Consider the following 11,968-nt stretch of genomic DNA (forward strand, 5'->3'; position numbering starts at 1 on the left):
ATGATGAGCATGGCTATTATCTGTGTGCGGTCCAGCCTCTCTGGTCCTGTCTCTCTGGTCCTGCCTCCCTGGTCATGCCTCCCTGGTCCTGCCTCCCTGGTCCTGCCTACTTGGTCCTGTCTCTCTGGTCCTGTCTCTCTGGTCCTGCCTCCCTGGTCCTGTCTCTCTGGTCCTGCCTCCCTGGTCCTGACTCTCTGGTCCTGCCTCCCTGTTCCTGCCTCCCTGGTCCTGCCTCCTTGGTCCTGTCTCTCTGGTCCTGCCTCCCTGGTCCTGCCTCCCTGGTCCTGCCTCCCTGGTCCTGTCTCCCTGGTCCTGTCTCCCTGGTCCTGTCTCCCTGGTCCTGTCTCCCTGGTCTTGTCTCCCTGGTCCTGCCTCCCTGGTCCTGCCTCCCTGGTCCTGCCTCCCTGGTCCTGTCTCTCCCTGTCCTGTCTCTCCCTGCCCTGCCTCCCTGGTCCTGCCTCCCTGGTCCTGCCTCTCCCTGTCCTGCCTCTCCCTGTCCTGTCTCTCCCTGTCCTGTCTCACCCTGTCCTGTTTCTCCCTGTCCTGTCTCTCCCTGTCCTGTCTCTCTGGTCCTGTCTCTCCCTGTCCTGTCTCTCCCTGGTCCTGTCTCTCCCTGGTCCTGTCTCTCCCTGTCCTGTCTCTCCCTGTCCTGTCTTTCTGGTCCTGTCTTTTTGGTCCTGTCTCTCTGGCCCTGTCTTTTTGGTCCTGTCTCTCTGGCCCTCGCTGGATTGGCAGAGAAGTGTGAAAAAGATTTACAGACACGGTAAAGTGAGCCAACCTACAGGACATGATCATAAGACCGGTTCACCTTGAGGGCTTTAACAGCTTCTGTTCCGTTTGCTTGCCTCTAGTTTCAACCACAGTCTAACCATTAACCAGCACATCCTTCTCAAGGACACAAGGATATATAGATGCCCCCCCAAGTCAACATGGCAGTGGTGGCGTCAACAGATCTAAATCATCTGCCAACAGCAGATGTTGAAAGTGAAAGGGCTGATGTGGTTCTGAGAGCTTGAAGAGGCTTGGCTGTAACCCAGGGTCACATAAGGACAAAATACACAACCAACCCTTTCAACTGCCACGTTATGTAGGCTTTAGAATTGTTATTGGATATACTGCTACTACTCTACAATTTATATGCCTGTCTCTGACTGTCTGCCTGCCTGTCTCTGACTGTCTGCCTGCCTGTCTCTGACTGTCTGCCTGCCTGTCTCTGACTGTCTGCCTATGTCTCTGACTGTCTGGCTGCCTGTCTCTGACTGTCTGCCTGCCTGTCTCTGACTGTGTGCCTATGTCTCTGACTCTCTGCCTATGTCTCTGACTGTCTGCCTATGTCTCTGACTGTCTGCCTATGTATCTGACTGTCTGCCTGTGTCTCTGACTGTCTGCCTACGTCTCTGACTGTGTGCTTGTGTCTCTGACTGTGTGCCTGTGTCTCTGACTGTCTGCCTATGTCTCTGACTATGTGCTTGTGTCTCTGACTGTGTCCTTGTGTCTCTGACTGTCTGCCTGTGTCTCTGACTGTCTGCCTGTGTCTCTGACTGTCTGCCTATGTCTCTGACTGTGTGCTTGTGTCTCTGACTGTCTGCCTATGTCTCTGACTATGTGCTTGTGTCTCTGACTGTGTCCTTGTGTCTCTGACTGTCTGCCTGTGTCTCTGACTGTCTGCCTGTGTCTCTGACTGTCTGCCTATGTCTCTGACTGTGTGCTTGTGTCTCTGACTGTGTGCTTATGTCTCTGACTGTGTGCTTGTGTCTCTGACTGTGTGCTTCTGTCTCTGACTGTCTGCCTATGTCTCTGACTGTGTGTTTGTGTCTCTGACTGTCTGCCTATGTCTCTGACTGTGTGCTTGTGTCTCTGACTGTGTGCTTGTGTCTCTGACTGTCTGCCTATGTCTCTGACTGTGTGCTTGTGTCTCTGACTGTGTGCTTGTGTCTCTGACTGTCTGCCTATGTCTCTGACTGTGTGCTTGTGTCTCTGACTGTGTGCTTGTGTCTCTGACTGTGTGCTTGTGTCTCTGACTGTCTGCCTATGTCTCTGACTGTGTGCTTGTGTCTCTGAATGTCTGCCTATGCCTCTGACTGTGTGCTTGTGTCTCTGACTGTGTGCTTGTGTCTCTGACTGTCTGCCTATGTCTCTGACTGTGTGCTTGTGTCTCTGACTGTGTGCTTGTGTCTCTGACTGTCTACCTATGTCTCTGACTGTGTGCTTGTGTCTCTGACTGTCTGCCTATGTCTCTGACTGTGTGCCTATGTCTCTGACTGTGTGCCTGTGTCTCTGACTGTGTGCTTGTGTCTCTGACTGTGTGCTTGTGTCTCTGACTGTGTGCTTGTGTCTCTGACTGTCTGCCTATGTCTCTGACTGTGTGCTTGTGTCTCTGACTGTGTGCTTGTGTCTCTGACTGTGTGCTTGTGTCTCTGACTGTGTGCTTGTGTCTCTGACTGTGTGCTTGTGTATCTGACTGTGTGCTTGTGTCTCTGACTGTCTGCCTATGTCTCTGACTGTGTGCCTATGTCTCTGACTGTGTGCTTGTGTCTCTGACTGTGTGCTTGTGTCTCTGACTGTGTGCTTGTGTCTCTGACTGTGTGCCTGTGTCTCTGACTGTCTGCCTATGTCTCTGACTGTGTGCTTGTGTCTCTGACTGTGTGCCTATGTCTCTGACTGTGTGCTTGTGTCTCTGACTGTCTGCCTATGTCTCTGACTGTGTGCTTGTGTCTCTGACTGTGTGCCTGTGTCTCTGACTGTCTGCCTATGTCTCTGACTGTCTGCCTATGTCTCTGACTGTCTGCCTATGTCTCTGACTGTGTGCCTATGTCTCTGACTGTCTGCCTATGTCTCTGACTGTGTGCCTGTGTCTCTGACTGTCTGCCTATGTCTCTGACTGTGTGCTTGTGTCTCTGACTGTGTGCCTGTGTCTCTGACTGTGTGCTTGTGTCTCTGACTGTGTGCTTGTGTCTCTGACTGTCTGCCTATGTCTCTGACTGTCTGCCTATGTCTCTGACTGTGTGTTTGTGTCTCTGACTGTCTGCCTATGTCTCTGACTGTCTGCTTGTGTCTCTGACTGTGTGCTTGTGTCTCTGACTGTGTGCTTGTGTCTCTGACTGTGTGCTTGTGTCTCTGACTGTGTGCCTATGTCTCTGACTGTGTGCTTGTGTCTCTGACTGTGTGCCTATGTCTCTGACTGTGTGCTTGTGTCTCTGACTGTCTGCCTATGACTCTTACTGTGTGCTTGTGTCTCTGACTGTGTGCCTATGTCTCTGACTGTCTGCCTATGTCTCTGACTGTGTGCTTGTGTCTCTGACTGTGTGCCTATGTCTCTGACTGTGTGCCTATGTCTCTGACTGTGTGCCTATGTCTCTGACTGTGTGCCTATGTCTCTGACTGTGTGCTTGTGTCTCTGACTGTGTGCTTGTGTCTCTGACTGTGTGCTTGTGTCTCTGACTGTGTGCCTATGTCTCTGACTGTGTGCCTATGTCTCTGACTGTGTGCCTATGTCTCTGACTGTGTGCCTATGTCTCTGACTGTGTGCCTATGTCTCTGACTGTGTGCCTATGTCTCTGACTGTGTGCTTGTGTCTCTGACTGTGTGCTTGTGTCTCTGACTGTGTGCTTGTGTCTCTGACTGTCTGCCTATGTCTCTGACTGTCTGCTTGTGTCTCTGACTGTGTGCTTGTGTCTCTGACTGTGTGCTTGTGTCTCTGACTGTGTGCTTGTGTCTCTGACTGTGTGCCTATGTCTCTGACTGTGTGCTTGTGTCTCTGACTGTGTGCCTATGTCTCTGACTGTGTGCTTGTGTCTCTGACTGTCTGCCTATGACTCTTACTGTGTGCTTGTGTCTCTGACTGTGTGCCTATGTCTCTGACTGTCTGCCTATGTCTCTGACTGTGTGCTTGTGTCTCTGACTGTGTGCCTATGTCTCTGACTGTGTGCCTATGTCTCTGACTGTGTGCCTATGTCTCTGACTGTGTGCCTATGTCTCTGACTGTGTGCTTGTGTCTCTGACTGTGTGCTTGTGTCTCTGACTGTGTGCTTGTGTCTCTGACTGTGTGCCTATGTCTCTGACTGTGTGCCTATGTCTCTGACTGTGTGCCTATGTCTCTGACTGTGTGCCTATGTCTCTGACTGTGTGCCTATGTCTCTGACTGTGTGCTTGTGTCTCTGACTGTGTGCTTGTGTCTCTGACTGTGTGCTTGTGTCTCTGACTGTGTGCTTGTGTCTCTGACTGTCTGCCTATGTCTCTGACTGTGTGCTTGTGTCTCTGACTGTGTGCCTATGTCTCTGACTGTCTGCCTATGTCTCTGACTGTCTGCCTATGTCTCTGACTGTGTGCTTGTGTCTCTGACTGTCTGCCTATGTCTCTGACTGTCTGCTTGTGTCTCTGACTGTGTGCTTGTGTCTCTGACTGTGTGCTTGTGTCTCTGACTGTGTGCTTGTGTCTCTGACTGTGTGCCTATGTCTCTGACTGTGTGCTTGTGTCTCTGACTGTGTGCCTATGTCTCTGACTGTGTGCTTGTGTCTCTGACTGTCTGCCTATGTCTCTGACTGTGTGCTTGTGTCTCTGACTGTGTGCCTATGTCTCTGACTGTCTGCCTATGTCTCTGACTGTCTGCCTATGTCTCTGACTGTCTGCCTATGTCTCTGACTGTGTGCTTGTGTCTCTGACTGTGTGCCTATGTCTCTGACTGTGTGCCTATGTCTCTGACTGTGTGCCTATGTCTCTGACTGTGTGCCTATGTCTCTGACTGTGTGCCTATGTCTCTGACTGTGTGCTTGTGTCTCTGACTGTGTGCTTGTGTCTCTGACTGTGTGCTTGTGTCTCTGACTGTCTGCCTATGTCTCTGACTGTCTGCTTGTGTCTCTGACTGTGTGCTTGTGTCTCTGACTGTGTGCTTGTGTCTCTGACTGTGTGCTTGTGTCTCTGACTGTGTGCCTATGTCTCTGACTGTGTGCTTGTGTCTCTGACTGTGTGCCTATGTCTCTGACTGTGTGCTTGTGTCTCTGACTGTCTGCCTATGACTCTTACTGTGTGCTTGTGTCTCTGACTGTGTGCCTATGTCTCTGACTGTCTGCCTATGTCTCTGACTGTGTGCTTGTGTCTCTGACTGTGTGCCTATGTCTCTGACTGTGTGCCTATGTCTCTGACTGTGTGCCTATGTCTCTGACTGTGTGCCTATGTCTCTGACTGTGTGCTTGTGTCTCTGACTGTGTGCTTGTGTCTCTGACTGTGTGCTTGTGTCTCTGACTGTGTGCCTATGTCTCTGACTGTGTGCCTATGTCTCTGACTGTGTGCCTATGTCTCTGACTGTGTGCCTATGTCTCTGACTGTGTGCCTATGTCTCTGACTGTGTGCCTATGTCTCTGACTGTGTGCTTGTGTCTCTGACTGTGTGCTTGTGTCTCTGACTGTGTGCTTGTGTCTCTGACTGTGTGCTTGTGTCTCTGACTGTCTGCCTATGTCTCTGACTGTGTGCTTGTGTCTCTGACTGTGTGCCTATGTCTCTGACTGTCTGCCTATGTCTCTGACTGTCTGCCTATGTCTCTGACTGTGTGCTTGTGTCTCTGACTGTCTGCCTATGTCTCTGACTGTCTGCTTGTGTCTCTGACTGTGTGCTTGTGTCTCTGACTGTGTGCTTGTGTCTCTGACTGTGTGCTTGTGTCTCTGACTGTGTGCCTATGTCTCTGACTGTGTGCTTGTGTCTCTGACTGTGTGCCTATGTCTCTGACTGTGTGCTTGTGTCTCTGACTGTCTGCCTATGTCTCTGACTGTGTGCTTGTGTCTCTGACTGTGTGCCTATGTCTCTGACTGTCTGCCTATGTCTCTGACTGTCTGCCTATGTCTCTGACTGTCTGCCTATGTCTCTGACTGTGTGCTTGTGTCTCTGACTGTCTGCCTATGTCTCTGACTGTCTGCTTGTGTCTCTGACTGTGTGCTTGTGTCTCTGACTGTGTGCTTGTGTCTCTGACTGTGTGCTTGTGTCTCTGACTGTGTGCCTATGTCTCTGACTGTGTGCTTGTGTCTCTGACTGTGTGCCTATGTCTCTGACTGTGTGCTTGTGTCTCTGACTGTCTGCCTATGTCTCTGACTGTGTGCTTGTGTCTCTGACTGTGTGCCTATGTCTCTGACTGTGTGCTTGTGTCTCTGACTGTCTGCCTATGTCTCTGACTGTGTGCTTGTGTCTCTGACTGGTGCCTATGTCTCTGACTGTGTGCCTATGTCTCTGACTGTGTGCCTATGTCTCTGACTGTGTGCCTATGTCTCTGACTGTGTGCCTATGTCTCTGACTGTGTGCTTGTGTCTCTGACTGTGTGCCTATGTCTCTGACTGTGTGCCTATGTCTCTGACTGTGTGCTTGTGTCTCTGACTGTGTGCCTATGTCTCTGACTGTGTGCTTGTGTCTCTGACTGTCTGCCTATGACTCTTACTGTGTGCTTGTGTCTCTGACTGTGTGCCTATGTCTCTGACTGTCTGCCTATGTCTCTGACTGTGTGCTTGTGTCTCTGACTGTGTGCCTATGTCTCTGACTGTGTGCCTATGTCTCTGACTGTGTGCCTATGTCTCTGACTGTGTGCCTATGTCTCTGACTGTGTGCTTGTGTCTCTGACTGTGTGCTTGTGTCTCTGACTGTGTGCTTGTGTCTCTGACTGTGTGCCTATGTCTCTGACTGTGTGCCTATGTCTCTGACTGTGTGCCTATGTCTCTGACTGTGTGCCTATGTCTCTGACTGTGTGCCTAAGTCTCTGACTGTGTGCCTATGTCTCTGACTGTGTGCTTGTGTCTCTGACTGTGTGCTTGTGTCTCTGACTGTGTGCTTGTGTCTCTGACTGTCTGCCTATGTCTCTGACTGTCTGCTTGTGTCTCTGACTGTGTGCTTGTGTCTCTGACTGTGTGCTTGTGTCTCTGACTGTGTGCTTGTGTCTCTGACTGTGTGCCTATGTCTCTGACTGTGTGCTTGTGTCTCTGACTGTGTGCCTATGTCTCTGACTGTGTGCTTGTGTCTCTGACTGTCTGCCTATGACTCTTACTGTGTGCTTGTGTCTCTGACTGTGTGCCTATGTCTCTGACTGTCTGCCTATGTCTCTGACTGTGTGCTTGTGTCTCTGACTGTGTGCCTATGTCTCTGACTGTGTGCCTATGTCTCTGACTGTGTGCCTATGTCTCTGACTGTGTGCCTATGTCTCTGACTGTGTGCTTGTGTCTCTGACTGTGTGCTTGTGTCTCTGACTGTGTGCTTGTGTCTCTGACTGTGTGCCTATGTCTCTGACTGTGTGCCTATGTCTCTGACTGTGTGCCTATGTCTCTGACTGTGTGCCTATGTCTCTGACTGTGTGCCTATGTCTCTGACTGTGTGCCTATGTCTCTGACTGTGTGCTTGTGTCTCTGACTGTGTGCTTGTGTCTCTGACTGTGTGCTTGTGTCTCTGACTGTGTGCTTGTGTCTCTGACTGTCTGCCTATGTCTCTGACTGTGTGCTTGTGTCTCTGACTGTGTGCCTATGTCTCTGACTGTCTGCCTATGTCTCTGACTGTCTGCCTATGTCTCTGACTGTGTGCTTGTGTCTCTGACTGTCTGCCTATGTCTCTGACTGTCTGCTTGTGTCTCTGACTGTGTGCTTGTGTCTCTGACTGTGTGCTTGTGTCTCTGACTGTGTGCTTGTGTCTCTGACTGTGTGCCTATGTCTCTGACTGTGTGCTTGTGTCTCTGACTGTGTGCCTATGTCTCTGACTGTGTGCTTGTGTCTCTGACTGTCTGCCTATGTCTCTGACTGTGTGCTTGTGTCTCTGACTGTGTGCCTATGTCTCTGACTGTCTGCCTATGTCTCTGACTGTCTGCCTATGTCTCTGACTGTCTGCCTATGTCTCTGACTGTGTGCTTGTGTCTCTGACTGTCTGCCTATGTCTCTGACTGTCTGCTTGTGTCTCTGACTGTGTGCTTGTGTCTCTGACTGTGTGCTTGTGTCTCTGACTGTGTGCTTGTGTCTCTGACTGTGTGCCTATGTCTCTGACTGTGTGCTTGTGTCTCTGACTGTGTGCCTATGTCTCTGACTGTGTGCTTGTGTCTCTGACTGTCTGCCTATGTCTCTGACTGTGTGCTTGTGTCTCTGACTGTGTGCCTATGTCTCTGACTGTGTGCTTGTGTCTCTGACTGTCTGCCTATGTCTCTGACTGTGTGCTTGTGTCTCTGACTGTGTGCCTATGTCTCTGACTGTGTGCCTATGTCTCTGACTGTGTGCCTATGTCTCTGACTGTGTGCCTATGTCTCTGACTGTGTGCCTATGTCTCTGACTGTGTGCTTGTGTCTCTGACTGTGTGCCTATGTCTCTGACTGTGTGCTTGTGTCTCTGACTGTCTGCCTATGTCTCTGACTGTGTGCTTATGTCTCTGACTGTGTGCCTATGTCTCTGACTGTGTGCTTGTGTCTCTGACTGTGTGCCTAATGTCTCTGACTGTCTGCCTATGTCTCTGAATGTGTGCCTATGTCTCTGACTGTGTGCCTATGTCTCTGACTGTGTGCCTATGTCTCTGACTGTGTGCTTGTGTCTCTGACTGTGTGCTTGTGTCTCTGACTGTGTGCTTGTGTCTCTGACTGTGTGCTTGTGTCTCTGACTGTCTGCCTATGTCTCTGACTGTGTGCTTGTGTCTCTGACTGTGTGCCTATGTCTCTGACTGTGTGCCTATGTCTCTGACTGTCTGCCTATGTCTCTGACTGTCTGCCTATGTCTCTGACTGTGTGCTTGTGTCTCTGATTGTGTGCTTGTGTCTCTGACTGTCTGCCTATGTCTCTGACTGTGTGCTTGTGTCTCTGACTGTCTGCCTATGTCTCTGACTGTGTGCTTGTGTCTCTGACTGTGTGCTTGTGTCTCTGACTGTCTGCCTATGTCTCTGACTGTGTCTGTTTGCATGCTTTAATAGAATGAGAATCCAAGTCACTCAACCATCCTGGATCCTGGCTGCTAAGAACATGGAAAGTTGTTGATCTAAATTAAGCAAACCTTTTCTTCTTGAATGCAGGGAAATTCCTGACTAGTCAAAATGTTTATCTTGGTGGCTTTGTTTTATGTGACTAGTGTTTTGTACATTTAGCTCATAGAAGCCCCAAAGTACAGATGAACTGAAACCAATGAACCGCTGAGAAAGTTAACCAACGATAAACCAACTTAATCCTAAAACATTTGTTTTTATTTTTACCTTTATTTAACTAGGCAAGTCAGTTAAGAACAAATTCTTATTTTCAATGACGGCCTAGGAACAGTGGGTTAACTGCCTGTTCAGGGGCAAAACGACAGATTTATACTTTGTCAGCTCGGGGGTTTGAACTTGCAACCTTCCAGTTACTAGTCCAACGCTCTAACCACTAGGCTACCCTGCTCCCGCAATGATGATGCAACTGGACACTTAAAACAACTGAAATAAAAAAAAAATTGTTGCTATCTGACAAGTGAAATCATGTGCCGTTTTAATTTCTGATAAATAACATTTAATTTCAGTTATCAGTACAGAGACAACAGTGGCTAGAAATATGTATAATGAGAATCCTCTATATAGTAATAATTTAAGAAAGTAAAGGATAGACGACGAAGGGCTCGTTATTTCCACAGAACTCCCAGCCCCTCGTTGTTTATCCCTCATAACGTAGTCACAGAGACGATGGCTAGTGTGAGTAGTCAGGTAGGGAGGGGGTAGTGGTAGTAATGGATGGCTAGATGTGCCAATGCGGAGTGTAGTGGTAGTAATGAATGGCTAGATGTGCCAATGCGGAGGGTAGTGGTAGTAATGGATGGCTAGATGTGCCAATGCGGAGGGTAGTGGTAGTAATGGATGGCTAGATGTGCCAATGCGGAGTGTAGTGGTAGTAATGAATGGCTAGATGTGCCAATGCGGAGGGTAGTGGTAGTAATGGATGGCTAGATGTGCCAATGCGGAGGGTAGTGGTAGTAATGGATGGCTAGATGTGCCAATGCGGAGGGTAGAGGTAGTAATGGATGGCTAGATGTGCCAATGCGGAGGGTAGTGGTAGTAATGGATGGCTAGATGTGCCAATGCGGAGGGTAGTGGTAGTAATGGATGGCTAGATGTGCCAATGCGGAGGGTAGTGGTAGTAATGGATGGCTAGATGTGCCAATGCGGAGGGTAGTGAGGAGGGTTAGTTAGTCACAGTGTTTCTCAAACTTTTTCATACCAGGGGCCAACAAGCAATGTTTAGTGTCCGTTAACTATCTCAGGGACTGGCCGGTGATTTGCCGTAGACTGGCGCTGGTCCGTGGACCAGAGGTTGAGAAACACTGAGTTAGTGAAGGGGACTGTGCCACATTGTCACACTGCCATGCCGTCCGGACTTTACCATCTCCCGTACGTTCTGATCTCCCTTCACAGTCTGCGTCAGAGCTGCATCGATTCTTCGAGTTTGGGGGCTGAAACACAGGAGTTGGAGTGAGTGTACAGTACATTCGGAAAGTATTCAGACCCCTTCCCTTTTTCCACATTTTGTTACGTTACAGCCTTATTCTAAAATGTATTAAATATCTACACACAATACTCCTTTTGTTTGGTGTGCAAATGTATTAAAAATAAAAAACAGAAATACCTTATTTACCTTATTTACATAAGTGAATAATTTTGCACGCCCAATTTTTCCGTTTTTGATTTGTTAAAAAAGTTTGAAATATCCAATAAATGTCGTTCCACTTCATGATTGTGTCCCACTTGTTGTTGATTCTTCACAAAAAAATACAGTTTTATATCTTTATGTTTGAAGCCTGAAATGTGGCAAAAGGTCGCAAAGTTCAAGGGGGCCGAATACTTTCGCAAGGCACTGTATTTATATATATATATCACAGGAGGTTGGTGGCACCTTAATTGGGAGGAACGGGCTTGTTATAATGACAGGAGCAGAATCAGTGGAATGGTATTAAATACATCAACCACATGGTTTCCATGGTTTCCAGGAGTTTGATGCCGTTTCATTATAAGCCGCTCTCACCTCAGCAGCCTCCACTGATATAGTTATATACACACACAGACTAAGTGTACAAAATATTAGGAACATCTTCCTAATATTGAGTTACAGACGCTTTTGCCTTCAGAACAGACTCAATTCGTCGGGCATGGATTCTACAAGGCATCGAAAGTGTTCCACAGGGATGCTGGACCATGTTGACTCCATGTCGTCCCAGAGTTGGGTCAAGTTGGCTGGATGTCCTTTGGGTGATGGACCATTCTTGATACACACGGGGAAACTTGAGCATGAAAAACCCAGCAGCGTTGCAGTTCATGACACACTCGAACAGGTGACATCAATAAGGGACCATAGCTTTCACCTGGATTCGCCTGGCCAGTCTATGTCACGGAAAGAGCAAGTGTTCCTAATTTGTTTTGTACACTCCTGAATCATGATCTCTGTGCAAATTTAGGAAAAGGACATACAAAGAATGAAGAAAGTCTTTTGAGAGGAGTTGACTTACCTCAGAACATTTTTCAATTTTCTGACCTTTGGTCATAATGTAGTTGGTCATCACCACAAAAGAAGAGTCCCCCTGATGTACGAGAGAGAGAGAGGGGGGGGAGAGAGAAAGAGGGGGGAGAGAGAGAGAGAGAGAGAGAGAGAGAGAGAGAGAGAGAGAGAGAGAGAGAGAGAGAGAGAGAGAGAGAGGGAGGGAGTAGGAGAAAGGGAGGGAGAGGGAGAGAGAGAGGGAGGGAGGGAGTAGGAGACAGAGCGGGAGAGAGAGAGGGAGGGAGGGAGTAGGAGAAAGGGAGGGAGAGGGAGAGAGAGAGGGAGGGAGGGAGTAGGAGAAAGGGAGGGAGAGGGAGAGAGAGAGGGAGGGAGGGAGTAGGAGAAAGGGAGGGAGAGGGAGAGAGAGAGGGAGGGAGGAGTAGGAGAAAGGGAGGGAGAGGGAGAGAGAGGGGAGGGAGGGAGTAGGAGAAAGGGAGGGAGAGGGGAGAGAGAGAGGGAGGGAGGGAGTAGGAGAAGGGAGGG

The 11,968-nt window shown here is 49.3% G+C and overlaps 1 protein-coding gene across 4 annotated transcripts in view; it reads right to left on the reverse strand.

The window, feature by feature from the left end:
• Positions 1-11,968, reverse strand: part of LOC109878641 (P2X purinoceptor 1) — a 68,357-nt gene that overhangs the window by 22,955 nt on the left and 33,434 nt on the right. For 2 of the 4 annotated variants that reach the window (XM_031807596.1, XM_031807597.1), the window contains exons 3-4: positions 11,457-11,528; positions 10,349-10,406 (exon numbers count right to left, since the gene is read on the reverse strand). In XM_031807596.1, coding sequence (XP_031663456.1) covers positions 10,349-10,406; positions 11,457-11,528 — 130 coding nt within the window. Of the gene's footprint in view, positions 1-10,336; positions 10,407-11,456; positions 11,529-11,968 lie in introns of all 4 variants that reach the window. The other 2 variants (XM_031807595.1, XM_031807598.1) reach the window with 1 other exon arrangement.

The sequence above is a fragment of the Oncorhynchus kisutch genome, linkage group LG28 (genome assembly GCF_002021735.2).
Source record: "Oncorhynchus kisutch isolate 150728-3 linkage group LG28, Okis_V2, whole genome shotgun sequence".
Lineage (NCBI taxonomy): Eukaryota > Metazoa > Chordata > Actinopteri > Salmoniformes > Salmonidae > Oncorhynchus > Oncorhynchus kisutch.